The following is a 22,966-nucleotide window of genomic DNA, read 5'->3' as shown; positions in this document are numbered from 1 at the left end:
GTCGTCAGAGAGGGAGAGTTTCCTGATTAGGGGTTCTTGCTGTAGGGAGGTGCCTCTCAAGCTGTGCTTTCAGGTTATCCACCTGCTCCAGGAGATGGGAGTTATAGAAACAACCATAGGCACATGCTTCACCTTCCTCAGGCACCTCCAGATGCAGGAAGTCTTCAAAGTCAATGTTTATCAACTTGCTGTTTTTCTCCCAAATGGAGTCATTGAGATATACAGCACGGTTAGAGACCTTCAGTCCAACTCATCCGTGCTGATCAGACATCCCACTCTGACCTAGTCCCATTTAACAGCACCTGGCCCATATCCCTCCACACCCTTCCTAATCATATACCCATCCAGAAGCCTTTTAAATGTTGTAATTGTACCAGCCTCCACCACTTCCTCTGGCAGCTCATTCCATACACGCATCACCCCCTGCATGAAAAAGTTATTCCTTAGATCCCTTTTAAACCTTTCCCCTCTTACCCTAAAGGTATGCCTTCTCGTTCTGAACTTCCCCGCCCCAGGGAAAAGACCTTGTCTATTTATCCTATTCATGCCCCTCTATTCATGCCCCTCAGCCTCCAATGGTCCATGGAAAATAGCCCCATCCTATTCAACCTCTATCTACAGCTCAAACCCTCCAACCCTGGCAAATCCTTGTAAATCTTTTCTGAACCCTTTCAAGTTTCAGAACATCCTTCCAATAAGTGGGAGACCAGAATTGCACAAAATATTCCAAAAATGGCCAAACCCATGTCATGTACAGCCGCAACATGACCTTCAAACTTCTATACTCAATGCTCTGACCAACAGAGGAAAGCATACCAAACACCTTCTTCACTATCCTGACTACCTGCAATTCCACATTCAAGGAACTATGAACATGCACTCTGAGGTCTCTTTGTTCAGCAATACTCCCCAGGACCTTACCATTAAGGGGAAGTCCTGCTTTGATTTGCCTTTCCAAAATGCAACACCTCACATTTATCTAAATTAAACTCCATCTGCCATTCCTCAACCCATCTGATCAAGATCCCATTGCACTCTGAGGTAACCTTCTGCTGTTTCTTTTCCCTTCATTCAGAAAAAGACAAAAGGAAGCTTCCATCCAGATCCACGTGAATCTCTCTGTTGCCTTGTTTCTTCTCAATGTGAGCTTCTTAACCAGCACAGTGTTCAGTTCCGAGAGCACTGATGATCTGTGTAAAGCCATTGCTGTCCTGCTGCATTACTCACTGCTTTGCAGTTTCACATGGATGGGAATTGAAGCATTTCACCTGTACCTTATGCTGATCAAAGTCTTCAACATTTACATTCGGTTTTACATGCTGAAACTCTGTCTTCTCGGTTGGGGTGAGTGTGAAGTTTTCTGTCACTGAGTTATTTATAAATGCATGGTCTGATTCTCACTGTCTCATGTAGTAACAACTTTTATTTCATTGTTACAAGAAAAGGGGCTGAAGTATATAACAGCTATTCTTTAAGGGTTTTGGCTGTCTGTCATATAGTAGGAGAAAATCTCTGTCAAATTTCAGGCCAAGTGTATTAAGGATCAAACTTGGTGAAAGTAGGAATTGTAATTGATAAATGAACAGATTCAAACCCAGACAGAAAACAGAATGGGAGTGATGTTTGATAGTCCAGGTTTACTTCCAGCTGGGAATGAATACAGCATGAAACATCCTTGAAATGTAACCCTGAGACAGCACCAATCAAAGACACCATCCCCTCTTGAGAGTGGAATTAATGGTGTTAATAGATAGAGGGTTTCTCTTGATTAATTAGAGAGATTCCTCCAGCAATGAACTGTGTCTCTGATTGAAAGCTGAGTGTTAGGAATCTAAATTCAGTGCTGAAAGGTTCAAGGGTGAGGTCCCCCAGAGTCATCACTGAGAGACACATGTTAATATGTGCCAAGCATGACCATACACACAGGCCGGTATTTTAAACCAAAGAACAAGTTTTCTTCCAAACGCTGCCACCTTCTTGTTGCTGTAGCAGGAAGTGAAGGATTCAGACAGCAATGTTCACTTTCCAATCTGTCACCACTCCCCATAACAGAGCAGGCAGTTCATTTCTGACTGTACTCACATTACTCAGCAGAAAAACAGGCAGAGTCAGGGGACAGCTCCATGTTGGGTAGAAGCCCTGCCAACTGTATTCAACATTCCCAGTGCAGCACCCCACAGCAACCTGCCAACATCTGAAGTCTGAGTCTTAACGTCAGTGACCTCTTTGTGTGTCTGACACTCCTGTATACTGGAATCTAGGGGGAGTGAAATTTGTATATACCAGCTACACAGCAGGGGCTCTGAGTGAATTCAGCAGCTTGTCACACACTGTCTCAGTTTATATTCTGACAAATATAACCAAGAGTTTTCATTTCAAGCCAAATAAAACAAGTTGAAACAAGAAAACAGGTCTCCAAGAGCAGTTTGAACTCTTGCTGTACAAAGTTAGTTCTAAAAAATTGATAACAAGTTGAAACAATTTCCTCTTATACTCATCCGGACTGGGATGCAAGAAAATAATGTTGAAAAGGGACCATCAACTCGTATAGTGTAAGAAGAGGGTACTGATCGATCAGACCATGTTTGGATATAGATGCAGTAGTAACTCATAACTGTTAGTCTTAGTTAGATGCTTAAACTCAGCCAGGCAAGCAGACATTGTTTAATCAAGACATTGTGATGGATAAAGCAGCACGGATTGACTGATTCCATAACCCTTTCCTCAATGAAGAATATACGATGTATGGGCAAATATCTTCTTCCTCCAAAGGATAGGGTCCTGTGTGCGAATAGATATAGCTTCTACCACATGAAGCTAACTCTCACTGTGAGCCTGATTGATAATATTAAATTGGTTTGGAGTGTAATTCTCACTGTAGTCAGAATTATTAATAAATGTTGTCTATTAACAATCACAGAATAATGTCAGTAATCTCTGTAATTGTACTCATTTGAATTCCCAGGCCTCCCAGCTGGTGTGCTTTTAATCATCATTGGAGTACACACAGATAATTATGGCCAGTACTCAATCCTTGTCAATGGCAATTATGCCCATTCTAGCATGTAAGTTTTGATAATTTAACATTTTAAAAGTTACTGGTAAATTAAATAATGCAATAGAGAAAGAGGCCATTTGGCCGATCAAGTCTGTGCCAGCTCCTTTGGGAAAACTGTCCAGTCATCCTTACTCTCCTACTCTTTCCCCATCGCTCCCCAGGTATTGACCCTTTTACCTCTCAAAGTTTATCTTTTGTATTGCTGAAGAAAGATGCATCTTGTCAAAGCTTTATGTCTTATAATCATCAGGACAATTTGTAAGAATACCAATTTGGGGCAACAACATTTATACTTTAAGAGAGAAGAGTTGTCATTGGTGAGCAGGTAAACTCTGATTGGCAGAGGCATTACCATAGAGAAGTTAATGATGACAGTCAGGAAATAGAAGGAAGGGAGAAATTGAAGAAAATCCCAGTCACTGGAGAAGTGGTCCTGAATAAATTGATGGACCTGGAGGCTGACAGGTGTTTGGGTCCTAATGGACTCCATCCCAGGGTCTGAAAAGAAGTGGCTAATGAAATGATCAATCCATTTTATCTTAAATTTCCAAAATTCCCGTATTGGTCAGCTTATTTCAAAAAGGATGTCAATACATTGGAGGCAGTTCAGAGAGGATTTGCCAGGACTAATATGTGGAATGAGAGGATTGCTTTGTGAGGAAAGGTTGGACAGGGGAGGTGATGGCCTCGTGGTGTTAGGTGTGAATCCAGAGACCCAGGTAATGTTCTGGGGACCAGGATTTGATTCCTGCCCTGGCAGATGGAAGAATTGAAATTCAATAAAAGAAATTCTGGAATAATGACCATGAAACCATTGTTTAGATCAGAGTGGTGCTGGAAAAGCATAGCTGGTCAGGCAACATCTGTGGAGCAGGAGAATCAATGTTTCAGGCAAAAGCCCTTCATCAGGAGAGATTGTTGGGAAAAGCCCATCTGGTTCACTAATGTCCTTCAGGGAAAGAAACTGCCAACCTTACCTGGTCCATCCTATATGTGACTCCAGACTCGCAGCAAGGTGGTTGACTCTTAACTGTCCTCTGGGCAATAATTGCTGGCCGAGCCAATCATACTTTTTAAAAAAATAAATCAACTGGCATTTAGAACAGTAAAAAATGACTTGGTTGATAGATACAGGTTCCTGAGAGGTACTGACAGTGTACATGCAGAGAGTGTCACAAAGCTGTTTTTTTCTAAAAGCTATTCTGTCCTTGATATTTTTCAGAGGGATAATATACCAGGCAGGGCTCTGATCAGACTGGTTTGGGACAGAGATGAAAAGGACTTTGAGAGGCCTTTTGTTTATATGTAAACAGATGAGACTTCAGGCCAAAGTGGTCATGTTTTAGAAGTGACCTGTATAATGAAAGAGGAGTGGTCAGCTCTCTAACTGAGCTGAGCAGTTTAATTCAGTCCAGAACCGGTTGAGAGTTCAGCAGTGAGCTGTGCGGAAACTCTCTGTCTCCTTCTAAGTTCAACCTGTAAGCATGTAACTACATTTATACTGGTGTTTAAAGGGAGTTTGTTTATTGGGACTGCGTGTATATTCAGAACAGCATAATTAAGTCTAATTTGGATAGACTGAGTTCTGTAGGGGTTCTTCATTCTGTTTATAAAATCAAGGGCACCCATTTAAAACAGGCTGTTTTTTTTCCTTCAGATGGTTGTGAGTCTTTGTGCAATTCTCTCCCAAAAGAGATGGTGGAAGCATTGTCCTTAAATATTGTTAAGGCAATGATAGACATACTGTTGCTAAGGAGGCAATGAGGGTTATCAGCTGAAGCAGGAATGGCAATTTGATATTACAATCAGTCTACCCATGGTCTTATTGAGTGGCACAGTCAGTTTGAGGGGCTGATTGGTCCACTGTTGTTCCTAATTCTTATGTGAGCATGGTTCATACGAAGCCTTGGTTAAATGTTAATCCAGGCATGGTTGACTCTGGTTAGTCAAGGCACTGCCCTGAGAAATGAACCAAAGAATGGCAGTCAGCCATTTTGTTGAGTTGAAATGGGCAGTGGGTGTACATGTTCTTTCTGTCTGCAATAAAAAGGGCCCATAGGTTCAGGAACACATCATTAGCCCACACTCACAACATAGTGTCCAACATTAGATGTGCTTCTGCAATTGTACAGCATATACTAAATAATCCAGTGTGCAAAGAATTATGCTAACAACCAATATAGGATTGTCAGTCAAGCTCAGTGTGGTGTACCTGCTACTGTTACTCTGAATAACTCAATCAAGTTAGTCAAGCACAAGACTTTTTTTAAATGATCTCCTAACTTCCATTTGTGAATCCTATACTTCACAAACTGCCAATTCCATTTTGTGTGAATCCTTGTCTCTAAAGATCCCCATCACTGACATTAACTGCCTGGCCTGTAGTTACTGGGTTTATTCAAGCTTCTAGTTTAGACAGGGCTGCAACATGAGCAACCCACCAGTATCCTGGCACTGCTCCCATATCCAAGGGGAGGAATGAGATGACAGCCACTGCCAATTTCCACCCTTGATACCATCAATTACCAAAGGTGCCTCCCATCCAGACTGGGCAACTTTTCTTGTGATGATAATTATTTGCCTCCTTTTTATCAAATCCATTCAGCTGCAGCAAGTTCAAAATTACAGGTGGGGTGAAAGGATCTCATTGAGATTTTGTCTATTATCCAGCTCCATGGGGTTTCCTTCACTTCACTGCTCTTCCCTACTATGGCCAGAACACTTCTAACAATGGCTTCCCTTACTAGCCTGTACCTTTATCTCTGAATCCAATTGTGGGCCATCCTCCAGAACTAGGAGCTTGCTGACATTATTGTAATAGCAAGTCTCCTTCTCCACCATCATGTGAAACGTCTGTAGTTTCCATGCTGCCAGATTGTTTTTCAGCATCCACTTCTGAAACTATTTTAGCTTCCTACAACCAAATATTAGGAAGATTGAAGCTGTTGTTTTGGCCCCATTCACACCCTCTATCCCCTCGCCATTGATTCTATTCCTGTCCCTGCCTCACAACCTCAGGCTGATCTTTAAAACTTTGGTCTTTTCTATGACCTCAGGTTCAGCTTCTAGCTGCAAATGTTTCCCATCACAATGTTCTGTACATGTCCCTCCCTGAGCTCTCTCCACCTCCCCCCCCCCCCCCCCCCAACCCCCCAACCCCCCAACCATCTGCTGCTGAAACCCTCACATATTGGGCTGAATGGCCTGTTTCCACATTCGGGATTCTATGATCTGTATCTTTCTTTGTTGTCTCCAGCCTCGACTATTCCAGTATGCTTTCTCCATCTCTGCGTCCTTCAGCTCATCACAAACTCTGCAGTCATTTCTTCTTCTGCACCAAGTCCTAATTATCCATTTTCCTTTGTCCTCACTGATCTACACTAACTCCTGATCTTCCTCCTTTTCTGATTTATGATTCCGATCCTTGCTTTAAAAGCTCCATGACCTTTCCCTTCCCTATATTGGTGGAAATACTTCCCTCCCTACAACTCTCCAGAACGGCCATTTTGAACATCCCTCACTCCTTTTGCCTCATCATTCACTGGCATTGCCTCCTGAAGACTCTCCAATTCACTCCCTTTATCCACTAAACATTAATAAACGACCTCAATATCCAAACTTTTAATCATCCCTCTGAATCCCTTCTTTGGCTTTATGTCCTCTTCATTCACTTGTCTCTGGGAAGCAGCTTTGCTGAAAATATAAACCACTGAAGGCCATTTATAAATCCAACTGATTGTTTTATTTACAAAAATACATTGGAGAGTTAGCAATCCTGTTTGAAAGTGTAAATAAGAGATTGCAAATTGTTGTCTACAGCTTTCTTTCTCATTCCTTCAGTCTTCACTTTCCAAAGATACCTCGGGAGGCGTTGAATTTATTTCACTTTCTTAATTCATTTTGCATTAGCTCCTGACTTTTAACACTATTTTTAGAGCAATTAAAAAGCATTGAGATGTGGATTTCCTCACTGAATATTTTAATCCATGAAGAACTCGACTGGAGAATCCTCATTTGTCAACACGGAATGTTTGAAAGGAGACTCGAGGCCAAGAGTCACTCTCCGAGATAACTGCCACAAACGGTTAATGCACACGCAACATTCCTCTGTGCACTATTTTACCCTGAAACATTAAACTGTTTCATATAAACCAGTCATTTCTGATGATGAAACAGCAGCCAGCAAAATGTCACATTCAATCTTTGAACATCGACCTAATGATAATCAACTGTCATTTCTCAGCTTCTGTATAACAGGGACTGCTTGAATGGAGTTGTAAATACAGCTTGTGATCCAATGTAAGTCACAGCTTGAATCGTTTATCCTTTACTTGGTAAAACTCTTCTTTTTGCCTTGTACAGACAGCTAGTGCTTTGAGAGTATTGCTGACCTATTTACCATAAGACCATAAGACATAGGAGTGGAAGTAAGGCCATTCGGCCCATCGAGTCCACTCCGCCATTCAATCATGGCTGATGCGCATTTCAGCTCCACTTGCCAGCGTTCTCCCCGTAGCCCTTAATTCCTCTAGACAACAAGAACCTATCAATCTCGGCCTTGAAGACATTTAGCGTCCCGGCTTCCACTGCACTCCGTGGCAATGAATTCCACAGGCCCACCACTCTCTGGCTGAAGAAATGTCTCCGCATTTCCGTTCTGAAATGACCCCCTCTAATTCTAAGGCTGTGTCCACGGGTCCTAGTCTCCTCGCCTAACAGAAACAATTTTCTAGCATCCACCTTTTCAAAGCCATGTATTATTTTGTACGTCTCTATTAGATCTCCCCTTAATCTTCTAAACTCCAACGAATACAATCCCAGTATCCTCAGCCGTTCCTCATATGCTAGACCTGTCATTCCAGGGATCATCCGTGTGAATCTCCGCTGGACACGTTCCAGTGCCAGTATGTCCTTCCTGAGGTGTGGGGACCAAAACTGGACACAGTACTCCAAATGGGGCCTAACCAGAGCTTTATAAAGTCTTAGTAGTACATCTCTGCTTTTATATTCCAACCCTCTTGAGATAAGAGACAACATTGCATTCGCTTTCTTAATCACAGACTCAACCTGCATGTTTACCTTTAGAGAATCCTCGACTAGCACTCCCAGATCCCTTTGTGCTTTGGCTTTATTAAGTTTCTCACCATTTAGAAAGTAGTCCATTCCTATATTCTTTTTGCCAAAGTGCAAGACCTCGCACTTGCTCACGTTAAATTCCATCAGCCATTTCCTGGACCACTCTCCCAACCTGTCTAGATCCTTCTGTGGCCTCCCCACTTCCTCAGTACTACCTGCCTGTCTACCTAACTTTGTATCATCGGCAAACTTCGCTAGAATGCCCCCGGTTCCCTCATCCAAATCATTAATATATAATGCGAACAGCTGTGGCCCCAGCACCGAACCCTGCGGGACACCACTCGTCACCGGCTGCCATTCTGAAAAAGAACCTTTTATCCCAACTCTCTGCCTTCTGTTAGATAGCCAATCCTCAATCCATCCCAGCAGCTCACCTCGAACACCATGGGCCCTCACCTTGCTCAGCAGTCTCCCGTGTGGCACCTTATCAAAGGCCTTTTGAAAGTCCAGATAGACCACATCCACTGGGTTCCCCTGGTCTAACCTACTTGTTACCTCTTCAAAAAATTCCAACAGGTTTGTCAGGCATGACCTCCCTTTACTAAATCCATGTTGACTTGTTCTAATCAGACTCTGCTCTTCCAAGAATTTAGAAACCTCATCCTTAATGATGGATTCTAGAATTTTACCAACAACCGAGGTTAAGCTGATTGGCCTATAATTTTCCATCTTTTGCCTTGATCCTTTCTTGAACAAGGGGGTTACTACAGCCATCTTCCAATCATCCGGGACCTTTCCTGACTCCAGTGACTCTTGAAAGATCTCAACCAATGCCTCTGCTATTTCCTCAGCAACCTCTCTCAGAACTCTAGGGTGTATCCCATCGGGGCCAGGAGATTTATCAATTTTAAGACTTTTTAACTTTTCTAGCACTATCTCTTTCGTAATGGCAACCATACTCAACTCAGCCCCGTGACACCCTTTAATTTTTGGAATATTACTCATGTCTTCCACTGTGAAAACTGACGCAAAGTACTTGTTAAGTTCTCCTGCTATTTCCTTATCTCCCATCACTAGGCTCCCTGCATCAGTTTGAAGTGGCCCAATGTCTACTTTTGCCTGTCGTTTGTTTCTTATGTACTGAAAGAAACTTTTACTATTATTTCTAATATTACTGGCTAGCCTACCTTCATATTTGATCCTCTCATTTCTTATTACACTCTTTGTTATCCTCTGTTTGCTTTTGTATCCTTCCCAATCTTCTGATTTCCCACTGTTCTTAGCCACTTTATAGGATCTCTCTTTTTCTTTAATACATTTCCTGACTTCCTTTGTCAGCCAAGGTTGTCTAATCCCTCCCCGGTTAATCTTTCTTTTCTTGGGAATGAACCTCTGTACAGTGTTTAGTACAGTTACCATTCATGGTAAATTCACACATTATCAGATTCAGTATAAAACATTCTCAAATTGTTTAATTAGTTAATAATTTTGTGAGAAGTCTCATTATCAATGAGCCAGCCAGCCAACTGAGCGAGCCAACCCCTTCTCTCTGTAGCAGCAGGATTGACCAATTGAAACATGCCCTTCCCCATTTGGATGAATATTGCACCATCATCAATTCTAAACAAAACTCTTCTTGGGATAATTTTAGGGATCTTAATTAAAGTATTTTTCTGTCCTCTCAACAGGTGTTGGATAAAAAACAAGACGGTGCATTATGTTACAAATATTGCATATTTTGCACTTGTGTTCCTGAGTAACTCAATCGTGCTGCTAATTGTGGGTGTGAAGATGTTCAGATTGAAAGGGAGAGATAGAAAGAGTGTAATCACTGTACTCGGCTTGACCTGTCTACTGGGCATTACCTATGGCATAGCTTTCTTCTCATATGGACCTCAGAGTGTAACTGCAATGTACCTGTTCTGCATCCTCAACCCTCTCCAAGGTCAGTCAGATTATTACCGGGACTGTTCATATTGATGAGATTTTAGGTCAAAATAATATTATGTTTTGAGGGTTTCACTTAAGATTTTATTTGGGATTTTGGAGACTGTTTTTCCATTTAAGTTAGTCAGAGTAAGCAACAAATGGTTTTTGAAAAAACCATACAGACACATACTCTAATCAAACATCCATCACCTTAAACATGTTTACTGTGGACTGGCGAGGTCTCTGCTAAGTGGGAGCATGATTGTCTCAAACACAGTCACTGCACCTCAGATAATTCACTGCATATGAGATGATTTGAGATAATACATTTTAGGACAAATAAAAGCAAATCTTTGTGAAATACGGCAGTAATATTGAATTACACAATTAACAGTAAGTTCATTTCACTAGCATTCACCACCTCTTCCCCCATATTGCAGCTGCTGACCTCATGCAGCTTTCTGTTTGCTCCTAATTGCAGCCACTCTCTCCCATTTGCGAAAATCTCTCCTTTGTAGCTCCTTCCATCCTTTTGCAGTGAATTCTCTCTTTGCAGCCTCTCTCCCCCTTTTCATACCTACTTCTACAGTTGCAGCATTTTTCTCCCATTTGCAGCTTTCAGTCCCCAGGCCTCACTCCCTACATCTGTCTCTGTCCTCATTTCTCCCTCCCCAGCCTCACAGCACACTCCCCACCCCTCTCCCATCTAACAAACTGGCACCAGGGCTCCAGTCTCACCCTACCTCTTGTCCTCCCATAGTCTGCAGCCTCCCTACCTCAAACCTCAGGGCCCCTACTTCCTCCGTCTCAAAAGCCTTGCTCATTGCCACCGCTCACCTTCTCTCAGTTCTGACAATCAGAGGCTGTTTCTATGCCACTGTCACTGCTGATTGGAGATGATTGGAGGAGCAGATCCTTGTAGATTCTGTCCATTCTACCTGCAGGGATGACTTTTCTCTGAGTGATCAACCCTGTGATTGAACTTTCCTGAGTGTTTTTAGGAAGGGGTTCACCTCTGTCTATTATGAACATTGGACCATTGATCATTTCCCCACTTATCAAGTGCTCAAACTCTCCTAGTGATGGACATTAAGTTGAAGTCTTGTGATCCTGCGCCCAGAGAGTGTAAAACTGGCCAAGCCTGGGCCAGTCAGGACGATTAAGAAATGTTATAAAATTCTGATCAGACTAGACAGATTGATGCAGGAAGGATGTTCCCAATGGTGGGGGAGTCCAGAACCATGAATCACAGTCTAATGATACGGGGGAAACCATTTTGGACTGAGATGAGGAGAAATAACTTCACCCAGAGAGAGCCGAGGCTGTGGGATTCAGAATCACAGAAAGCAGTCGAGGCCAAAACATCGTCTAATTTCAAGGAGTTGGATATAGCACTTGGGACTCAAGCGAACAGAGGATGTGGGGGAAAAGCAGGGATAGAGCATTGAGTTGGACAATCAGTCATGGTCAGAATGAATGATGGAACAGGTTTGATGGGCCGAATGTCTACTGCTGTTCTAATTTTCTTTGTACCATGTCATTGATAGAGAGGAGGGAGAAATTCATCAGACCACTATTCTTGATATGTTGAATAATAAATCAATCACATGAACACTAAAAATAATCTACCAATTTACATTCATTCAAGGATCAATATGCCTTGTTCTGGATCATCAAACTAATGTTGGCCATGTCAGAATTAAATATCTAGCTCTTTAATGAATAATCTTAAAATATATTTATTAGTGTTAACATACTTGATGTAAACACTGAAACAAGTTCCTGAAATAGTTTGTTTTGCTTGCAGGGTTTTTCATATTCCTGTGGTACTGCATGTTAATACGATCACCCAGTAGCACGGTCAGCGAGACAAGTAAATCTACAACCACCTGATGAAGACAGTTGTAATGTGCTGCCATCTGTTTCTGAGTCACAATGTTAAACTTTCATCTCTCATTTCCCCGCACAGAGCAAATTTCCCCGCACAGAGCAGCACACCAGGGACGTATTCAGGGAATTCTGCGAGGGCCCCATAACTTTCCATCACAGATAGAAAAGGATGTGGCCTCTGTACCTGAATTCCTGGTGCACCCCTGAAGCTGTGCACTGGAAGGACCAAAGATCAAAGAGAGTCACCCCTTCCATGTGCACAGATTTCCCACCAATTGATTCCAAACAGTATTCAGGCTGTTTCAGCTGAGCCTGATACAGAAGCTATCCAGCATTGTCCAAGAATGTTGGAGCCATACGCCAAACCAGTGAGAGGAAGATGAAATGAGGGAGGCTCATGTGCAGCATAATCAGTGACACAGCCCAGTTGGGCTGAACGGCCTGTTTTGTGCTGCAGAGTTGATGCCATTCTATTTAGGATCGCAACTTCTTTTGTGATACATTCAGAACCCACCAGATACTGTTTTCCGTTATAGTTTTACAAATGTCTTAATGCAAAATAACAAACATACTTAAACAGAATATCCTTTCAAAAATTTTCTTTAATATCCAAAATGTATTTCACTGAGAGGTTTGATCTTTATGATGGAGAAAGTGAGGACTGCAGATGCTGGAGATTTCATCTCTTGATCTTTATGATGTTGAATCACAGAATGTGATCATTTTGAACATTTACATCTTGCTTTGATTTGATTTGTATTTAATTTTTAATCCTGTTTCTTTTTCTCTCACTGTAACTTGGGACCAATGTCCTGCGAAAACCTTGCAATGTTTTTACTTGGGAGTTTTAGTGTGATTTACTGCCTTGATCATCTATTTGTTTTGAGATCAATTGTCACTGACTGGTTTATGAAGTGGAATTGCTATGATAAAGCATTGTCTTATTTGATAATATTTAAGAATGCTAATGATCGCAATGATTAGCTTGAAACCTAGCTTATATTTTTATTTGTTTATGATAGTTAGTAATGTTCTTGGGTTAATAGGCAACCAGTAGCCAGTTAGTTTAACTACAGTGGTGGGATATCTTCCAATAAAAATAATATGAGAGAAAATTAATAGTCGCATGGCCTTAATTGAAGAAAGCCAACATGGATTTCTTCAGGGAAGATTGGATTTAATAATTTGCTGAATGTTTTGAAGAGGTTACAGTGAAGTTTAATGAACACTCTGCAGTTTGTGTGGTTTACATGGACTTCTAGAAATCATGTGATACAATGCCGCACACCAGACTTGAGCAAAGTTGTCATTTGTGGAATAGCAATGTGCTGTGTGTTGTGACATAGGGCAAACTCTCCCGCTTAATTTAAAACCAGCAATACAGAAAAGATTTATCCCATGCAGTAATCTGTGAAGATTCGATAGGCTAAGAACTAGTAAAAGTAAAAATTAACAACTTTATTTCTGAGAGTATAACAGAGAATAATTAACTAACAACTATTTATTTACAGGTCCTTACTCTAACCTATCTTTTACCTTCCCTTCTATAATGCTAGTCCCATAAAACTCCTGATTACGATTTACAAAACATAACTTCTTACCTCACAACCAGGCAGCTTTTGTTCTTCGGTGTTTCGGCTTTCTTTTCTTCTTTTTAGGGAGTCTGTTTCACAGGTTACTGAACGGTCAAGGTACTTTTATGAGAGCTATTTCTCAGGCAGTCTTTTGACATGCTGGTAGCTTGGCAGTTTCATCCCTCAACTGTTCAATTTTCCCCAGTCTTATAACCCCAAAACCTCAGATTGTCTCTTTGGCTTTCAAAGTTGTCAATCTCCTAAATTTAAACTGGATTGGAGTTTAGTATTTTTCGGGGTATAATTTAAACTGATTGGCTGAATTTGAATCTGTTTTTTCATTTCCAGGTAACTAGCTACCCAGAAACTGGAGCACATGTTACATTGTATCTATATTCCGAACACTTGGCGCTGTCAGGTAGTTTTTGCTAGCTTTTATCTCTCTTAAAGGTGCAGTATACCCACATCTTCATAACATATGGACTACCTGAATGAAAGGAAACAGGAGTTTCTAATTTAATAGAAAGATTGGAGTGTCTGGTTGTTGGAATGGGTGGTTTTTATTGTTTTATTAATTACATGTTACAATGCAGATTAAAGCTTGAAATTGCATCATTGCTTTGATTAATTTCAATAACTCAGGAGATTTCTCATTCTAATTTCAAACTCAGTGCTGTTTTTAAACACAGGCCATTTGTTTAATTTTAAAGCAGTTTTTTAACCACCTACCTGACAGCCTCATGTATAAACATGCCCATAGTACAGCAAGAAGCATTATAATGGGAATTTGTCTGTAGTGTTTCAGTGTAGATTGTAGAACACTTAAAAAGTATATCTTTAGGCTAGTAAGACTTTCTGCAGGAAATTTCTAACTAACACTAATAGTTGCATGGCTGAAAAATGGTTAATTCCAGGACTATCATTCTGAGTACTATGTTTAGTGATTATTTTTTCTTTAATGTTCTTGAGGTAAAGTGTACAATCTCTTTGATGTTGTTTGATATTGAAATTTCCTAATGATTTAATTTCATTATTTACTGAATGATCAGTAGTGTGCTTCAGAGAGGGAACAGTTTCTCAGTGCCAGGTAGACTAAATGCCAAGAACATGCCATTGCTTAAGGACTGCACAGACCTATAAAAAACGAGATAACTTGGGGCAGAAATTTGTCGCTGCCTTCAGCAATGTAAGCAATGGTGAGAAATCTCAGAAAATGCAGCAAGAATGATCAAATCTGATTTATGACACCAAGAGAAGAATTTCCAATATTCTTCATAACGGGGAGATCAGAATCTCACTGGGTGCTGACTGCCCTCTTTCCATCTCATTTGCATCTCATTAATACCATAACTCACCTTCTTTACATGCAGCTTACAATTCTCCCCTCCTCTCTCCAGAAACCAGACAGCGATAATTCCCAACTTGATCGGTTAGGTGGCAGATGCAACTTACATTTACTTCTCTGGTGATCCAGTTTAATGTCCCTTCAGCAACACGTCCCTCAGTATTTCACAGACAGAGCCTCCTCCGTACACGGTCCATTGTAATCCACATCAGCAAAATACCAACTTCATCACATTGTTCGGACTGATCTTGGACCAACACAGAACCCACTCCTGTCCTTCAAGACTTCCCTCTGGAACACAGTAACACCTTAACTTCCATGCTCCTGCCATGCCACTTTGTACATAGGGTCACACAGCTATCTCATGCATCTACACAGGACACATTGTAAGGCTTTTAGCTTCATTTCTCAGCCCTCACTAACTTTGCACTAACTGGGGGCTTCCAGCCTCTGTGGCCTGTATAGTTGTTTTTACCAGAAGGGAGGAAAGGTTAGTGATTGTAGAGGATGAAGTGTCGAGGAGCTCATGACTGGAGATATGTCGTCCAATAGTGAGGTTAGTAATCCATGGCATTGGTTAGGTTTCTGAGAAATAGCATATTTGGAGTGACTATGAGGTAACAGAGAAAAGAAAGTGGCACTTACCCTTGTGGATGGGGAAAGAACAAAGGGAAGGTCTTGATAGGGTGGCAGACATGGCAAAATGATACAAGAGTTGTTTGTTGGAAAAGTGAAGTGATAAAAAGTGTTCTGGAGAAGGTGTAAATGGCAGAATTGTTCCAAAAACAATTAAAAATGGACAGGGAAATCAAGGAGAAACAGTAACTGTATAGAAAAACATTATGGGGAATAAAAATGACAGTCTGAAATTGTGAACTCAGTGTTGAGCTTGGGACGCTAGAAAGTGCCCAGTGAAAAGATGAGGCTTTGTTCCTCAAAACCTGCATTGAGCTTCTTTGGAACACAGCAAAGCAGACAGCTCACTGTGAGAGCAAGCTGGAGAGTTTTTAATGACAGGCAACAACTAGTTCAGAGGATCTTCTGAAAAAACAATCCATCAATCTTCATTTGGTCTACTCACTATACTCTAGACTGCTTTATGAGCAGTGAATACAATAACTAGATTAAAACTGATTGTCCCCATGTAACTACAATCATCTCAGCTCCAGGACATCTCTGCAGGAGTTCCTCAGAGTAAATATTTTCCAATTAGCCTATTCAGAGATGTTATGGCACACCTTTGGAACTGTTGGGATTTGAACCCCGGTCTCTTGGCTCAGAGGTAGGGGCACAAGTACTCTATCACAGGTTTGTTAGGATCTGGTCTGATTTACTGGGATCCCATTAACGTTCTCCAGGTAAAACTCTTGATTTATAATTGTTCCCAACTTAGTTCCATCCAATATACAATCCTATATATTTAACAGCTCCTGGAGTCTGACTTCCAACTATAAATTCAGCTTTAAACCCATGAAATACATTGTTTTCAAAGTCCCATCTCCCACTCCACAAAAAGAAAATCATCAAGGTGCATCATGGAGACGACTGAAAGATCCCCCATGATGCCAATAAAACATTGCAAGCTCTGCTTTCAACTGGATACTCACCAAGTTTAATGCTGAGAAATACCAAGCCCTAGAGGCATCAGTTAGGGTATACATGTATACCCTTTCATTTAACACCCAGAGTGTCCCCACTCCATTTGCTGCCTCTTTCGAAGGGTGAAGAAACCCTTCACTGTTGAACCAATCTCCCTCTGGAAATGCAGCTTTCACATCAGTGGGTCTACAAACAAGCCAAGAAAACATTCAATACTGCTGTGGGTGAATCTACTCTCCTATCTTGATCCTTAAGTTTCTCTTAAAAACCACCTGCCACTAGCCTGGCTTTAGGCTGAGATATTCAATCAGAAAGCACCTTTTCATTGTGTATCCATATCTGTAATAGAGCTGGTTGTCCCCAATCTGACCACTCTCTTTCCATCTCAAATTCTGTCCAGCTCTGACTGCTTCTATTAATTTGCCTTCTAGTTTGTAAGAGCTGCCAATCCTATGGACTTCTGCTCTTGGTCTGAGCTACATTCCTTGACCTTGTTAAATGTTACTCTCTGTCTTGCCTCCTATCTCCTTCTAGACTGGTCCTGTTTGACTTCCTCTTTCCAGTAGATTCCTTTCAATGGGTCGAGATCAGTTTCTCGGGGTATGTTCACTCCCAGAGTCACTGTCTGAGTTTACACTGCAATTCCCTGCCTTTCAATTTTGTAGTTCAATGCTCACAATCTAAGGACCTAATCACTTGCCCTTCATTCTCCATAATCAACCAACTGATATCTTGTAATAGTTCCATTTCACCATTGACTAGCACCTTCTGGTAAATATTTGACTTTTTTACCTACTTATATCTATAGTCCTTATGACTGATGAACATACTGCTAATCAGACCTGATCTGTCCATGGGACAAACTATCGATTACAACAGTTTGATCTGCGTATTTGGGTATGAGTAGTACATGGTTACTCATTACCTTCCATAGCTCCTTTAGAATCTGTAAAGTTCTAAATCAAGTGACTAACACATCTGTCTCCATAGGGATCCCATGACAGACTGCTTCTTCTCCACTAACAGACTGGCCTCCACTGGTAATCCTTTTTGACCCAATACCTTATACAGCAGTCACCTCCTGTTTGGTGAAATGTTCCCTATCTCCCTGAAGTACCATAGGAGAGGAAGCAGGCCTTTGCCCTATATTGCTGGCTTCATCACTAAAATGGCATTGAAAGCCTGGAACTCTGTTGCTACCACCATCAGGATGGGTTGCAGCCCTTCAAGAAGGCATCTCACCAGGACCCGTTCATTGGTAACTGGAGATGAATAGCAAGTGCTGGTCTTGCTCCACGCTCACATCATATGAAATAATGTTTAAAAATACCTCTGTTGAAGGGCCTATCAGAACAGGAGTTAAGGAAAAGGGAGGACAAAGCTAAAGCACTGGTTTGGAAGGTCGCATTATGAGAATGTGGAGAAACTGGAGACTAGAACAGTGTCCTTGCTAGACATAGGGCGTCAGGAATGGGTTTGTAATAATGTTAGTTTATCGTCTACTCCAGAAATTGAAATGGAGAAAATAAGAAACAGAGAGGAAAAAGTCAGAGGCAGACTGTGTGAAGGTGAGAGCAGAGTGGAAATAGAAGTCAAATAAGGATACTGTCCAACTGCGAGCAAGAGCAGTGTACAGCCATCAATGTACTGGAGAAAGTGTTGGGGGACCCAAAAGAGAAAATGCTGGAAAATCTCAGCAGGTCTGGCAGCATCTGTAAGGAGACAAAAGAGCTGATGTTTTGAGTCGAACTGACCCTTTCTCCATACCCTCTGACCTTCCCCTCTCTGAGGCTGAGCGTGCTGTTCTCAGTAAAGGACTCAGCCTTGTACCCTTACGTCCCCACCTCAATGAATTCCGGGCTCGACATGATGCTGAGCTCATCTTCCGTCGCCCTCGCCTTCGCGCTCACTTCTTTGGGCAAGAGTCCCTCCCCCCACTCCACAGATCCTTTCACATCCCTCCAACATTCCACCTCTAATTGGACACCCCTGTCAGGACAATTTCCTGCCCTCGATCTTTTCATTGACAATTGTCGACGGGACATTGGCCGCCTTAATTTCTCTGCCCCTCTTACCCATTCCAACCTCTCTCCATCTGAACTTTCTGCCCTTCGCTCCCTTAGGTCCAAACCTGCTGACAAAGGCGGTGCTGTTGACATCTGGCGTACTGACCTCTACCTCGCAGAGGCTGAGTGCCAACTCTAAGATTCCTCCTCCTACCTCTCCCTGGAGCATGACCACACCACTGAGCATCAAGCCATTGTCTCCAACACCATGACTGACCTCATTTCCTCCGGATGCCTCCCCCCACCCCCACAGCTTCCAACCTCATAGTCTCCCCACCCCAGACAGCCCGTTTCCAACTACCCCAAAATCCACAAGAAGGACTATCCCGGCAGGCCCATTGTGTCAGCATGCTCCTGCCCCATTGAACTTATTTCTTCCTACCTCGACTCCATCCTCGCTCCTCTGGTTCACTCCCTCCCCACCTACACCCGGGATTCCTCTGATGCCCTGCGACACATTGACAGCTTTCAATTCGCAGGCCCTAACCACCTTCTATTCACCGTGGATGTGCAATCTCTTTACACCTCCATCCCACACCAAGACGGTTTGGAAGCTCTTCGCTTCTTTCGCGAAAAGAGGCCCGAACAATCTCCATCCATCACCACTCTCCTCCGCCTGGCTGAACTTATTCTCTCTCTCAACAACTTCTCCTTCAACTGAGCTTTGACAAAGCATCCGCAGTAATTTGCTTTAGTAAAGTGTTGGAGGAGCCTGCCCCCAAGTAGGAATGTGGGGGAGGTGTAAGGAGTAGATGATAGCTGGGGATAGAGCCCAAAGTGAGAGAAGAACAGTTGGACAGATAAAGGAGTGGGTAATGATCAGGCTGGGAGGGTGAACAGCTGTTCATGAGGACTGTTAGTGGTTAACAATGGGGTAAGACAAACAAATATTTACAAGTCGAGTTTTATTTGCATCATGAATAGAGATGCTCACTAACAGTCCCCATTAACAGCTGGTCAGCCTCCCAGCCAGACCGTTCTCCACTCCTCTGTCTGTCCAACTCCTTTCCTCTCTCTTTGGGCTCTATCCCCACCTGTCGTTTACTCCTTACCCCCCTCCCCCCATCCTACCTTCTGAATATAAATAAATATTTCCCGTGCTACTATCAGCTCTGAGGAAGGGCCACTCAACCCGAAATGTTAGCTCTGGTTTCTCTCCCCAGATGCTGCCAGACCTGCTGAGCTTTTCTAGCAATTTCCATTTGTCTCTGATTTACAGCATCTGCAGTTCCCTCTGTTTTTATTTAACATTTTGAGCCCAGTGTGACCCTTCTCACATTATTAAAAATGGTTGGTTTTAATTGTTAATGCATTTGCATCACCACACGTGGCCTCTTAAATTTATGTGAAGACGCTGTCTGAAGTATATCTATAAGCAGCAAAGTGGTTAGCACTGCTGCCTCACAGCACCAGGGAACTGGCTTCGATTCTACTCTCGGGGAACTGTCTGTGTGGAGTTTGCATGTTTTCCCTATGTCAGCGTGGGTTTCCTCTGGGTGCTCCGCTTTCCTCTCAGTATCCAAAGATGAGCATGTTAGATGGATTGGTCGTGGGAAATTGCCCTGTAGTTTGCAGGGATGTGCAGGTGAGATGGATTAGCCATGGGAAATACAGGGAAGGGGGATGGGTCTGGGTGGGTTGCTTTTTGGAGGGTCAGCATGGGCTGAATGGCCTGTTTTCATACTGTGCGGATACTATGATAAGCATTTTGAAATATTAAAGACCTTGCACATACACTGGCAAAACTCCCCATGCTGTGAAGTCTGATGTGTGCTAGAAACCATCCCACACAAAGGTCATTGAAACTCACTGACTCCAACAGCGATGGTTGGATGCAAATAAAACTCTATTTGCAAATATTTGTTTGTGTTGGCCCTGCATTGTTTGCAATGAGCTGCCTCATTTACATGTTCACCCTTTCCACTGAACAGGGAGTGTAAGAATATCACCTAAAACCTGGAGTGGTTCCCCCTTCACATTAACATGCTCTGAAACCTGAACATTACTGACATCAACTGCAGTTTAAACAGTGGCTTGATTGGGAAGTGGGAGTGAGTTTACCGCGAGATTAACCCAGTGAAAAAAGGCACTGGGGTCTGGAAGAGATTCAGACCTGGCAGTTTGGCATTCATTATATTGTGGACACTTTGTCCGCGTGGTCAGGGGATGCTGGAGTTCCTTGATCGTGAATCCCTAATGTCTGTCTGGTCACTGTCTGCTCTCATAGAGTCATGGAGAGTCACAGGGAAATAGACTCTCCAGTCCGACTCATTCCCCTCCTCTCGGTCTATGTTCAGTCTCCCCGCGCTGGGCTCTTTCCCCTCACACTGGGCTCACTCTCCCCTCGCACTGACCTCACTCTCCCCTCGCACTGACCTCACTCTGTTACATCACAGGGGAAACCCTACTGCTTAATTTAAACAGAGAAAAGGTTTATTCCAAAAATTCAAGAGGCCAAGAACTATTTCAAGTAAAATTTTTCACAGATTACTCTATGGGATAAATCTTATCTGTGTTGCTGATTTAACATTAACAGAGGGGCTTTACCATGTTGTAGCACTCCCCCGTATTGAGCTCGCTCACTCCCCACACTGGCCTCACTCTCCCCGCGCTGGGATCATTCTCCCCCGACACTGGCCTCACTCTCCCCACACTGGGCTCACTCCCACCCCACACTGGGCTCACTCCCACCCCACACTGGGCTCACTCTCCCTGCACTGGCCTCACTCTCTCCCCATACTGGGCTCACTCCCCCCACACTGGGCTCACACTCCCCCCACACTGGCCTCACTCTCCCCACACTGGGCTCACACTCCCCCCACACTGGCCTCACTCTCCACACACTGGGCTCACACTCCCCCCACACTGGCCTCACTCTCCACACACTGGGCTCACACTCTCCACACACTGGGCTCACTCTCCTCACACTGGCCTCATTCTCCCCCCACACTGGGCTCACTCTCCTCACACTGGCCTCACTCTCCCCCCACACTGGCCTCACTCTCCTCACACTGGCCTCACTCTCCTCACACTGGCCTCACTCTCCCCACACTGGCCTCACTCTCCCTGCACTGGCCTCACTCTCCCCACATTGGCCTCACTCTCCCCCCACACTGGGCTCACTCTCCCACACTGGCCTCACTCTCCCCACATTGGCCTCACTCTCCCACCACACTGGCCTCACTCTCCCTGCACTGGCCTCACTCTCCCCACATTGGCCTCACTCTCCCCCCACACTGGCCTCACTCTCCCCCCACACTGGCCTCACTCTCCCTCACACTGGCCTCACTCTCCCTCACACTGGCCTCACTCTCCCCACATTGGCCTCACTCTCCCCACATTGGCCTCACTCTCCCCACATTGGCCTCACTCCCCCCACACTGGGCTCACTCTCCCCCCACACTGGGCTCACTCCCCCCACACTGGGCTCACTCCCCCCACACTGGGCTCACTCTCCCCCCACACTGGGCTCACTCTCCCCCCACACTGGGCTCACTCTCCCCCCACACTGGGCTCACTCTCCCCCCACACTGGGCTCACTCTCCCCCCACACTGGGCTCACTCCCCCCCCCACACTGGCCTCACTCCCCCCCCACACTGGGCTCACTCTCCCCCCACACTGGGCTCACTCTCCCCCCACACTGGGTTTACTCTCCCCCCACACTGGGTTTACTCTCCCCCCACACTGGGCTCACTCTCCCCCCACACTGGGCTCACTCTCCCCCCACACTGGGCTCACTCCCCCCCCACACTGGCCTCACTCTCCCCCCACACTGGCCTCACTCTCCCCCCACACTGGCCTCACTCCCCCCCCACACTGGCCTCACTCCCCCCCCACACTGGCCTCACTCCCCCCACACTGGCCTCACTCCCCCCCCACACTGGCCTCACTCCCCCCCCACACTGGCCTCACTCCCCCCCCACACTGGCCTCACTCCCCCCCCACACTGGCCTCACTCTCCCCCCACACTGGGCTCACTCCCCCCCCACACTGGCCTCACTCCCCCCCACACTGGCCTCACTCCCCCCCCCACACTGGCCTCACTCTCCACCCTCCCCACCCCCTCCTCATGTGTCTCATTGCCACTGACTCTGTTGCCGCCGCTACTGCACATGCTCAAGAGGCCGGGCCCACTCTCAGCCTGCCAAAGATGCCGAGAAAGGCTTTTAAAGAGAAATAGAAAGAAAAGAGAAAAAGAGAAAAGGAGGGAAAAACAAAAGTAGAAAGAGAAAAAGAGAAATAAAGAAGAAGAGGAAGAGGACAAACCCTGGAGCAGGAGCTCGGACACAGTGCTCCTACTCTGCCGCCATCTTGGCCACAATGCTCCTCCATCCAAACCGTCCATGTTAACATTGACCATGGTCCTGCTTCTGTAAACCAGGGTCCCAAACACTTTCCCACCAGGAGCCCATGTCAAAGGTGGAAATA

At 44.1% G+C, this 22,966-nt stretch overlaps 1 protein-coding gene across 1 annotated transcript in view; it reads left to right on the top strand.

Moving 5' to 3' along the window:
* The window catches only part of LOC140496228 (adhesion G-protein coupled receptor G5-like), a 93,066-nt gene extending 81,110 nt beyond the window's left edge, over positions 1-11,956 (top strand). Inside the window, exons 15-18 of the mRNA XM_072595729.1 lie at positions 1,076-1,344; positions 2,966-3,065; positions 9,823-10,079; positions 11,871-11,956. Coding sequence (XP_072451830.1) covers positions 1,076-1,344; positions 2,966-3,065; positions 9,823-10,079; positions 11,871-11,956 — 712 coding nt within the window. The remainder of the gene's footprint in view (positions 1-1,075; positions 1,345-2,965; positions 3,066-9,822; positions 10,080-11,870) is intronic.
* The last annotated feature ends 11,010 nt before the right edge of the window (positions 11,957-22,966 follow it).

Source organism: Chiloscyllium punctatum, chromosome 26 (assembly GCF_047496795.1).
Source record: "Chiloscyllium punctatum isolate Juve2018m chromosome 26, sChiPun1.3, whole genome shotgun sequence".
Lineage (NCBI taxonomy): Eukaryota > Metazoa > Chordata > Chondrichthyes > Orectolobiformes > Hemiscylliidae > Chiloscyllium > Chiloscyllium punctatum.
The sequence above is the reverse complement of the archived record's forward strand: the minus strand, read 5'-3'. Positions and strand labels throughout refer to the sequence as shown.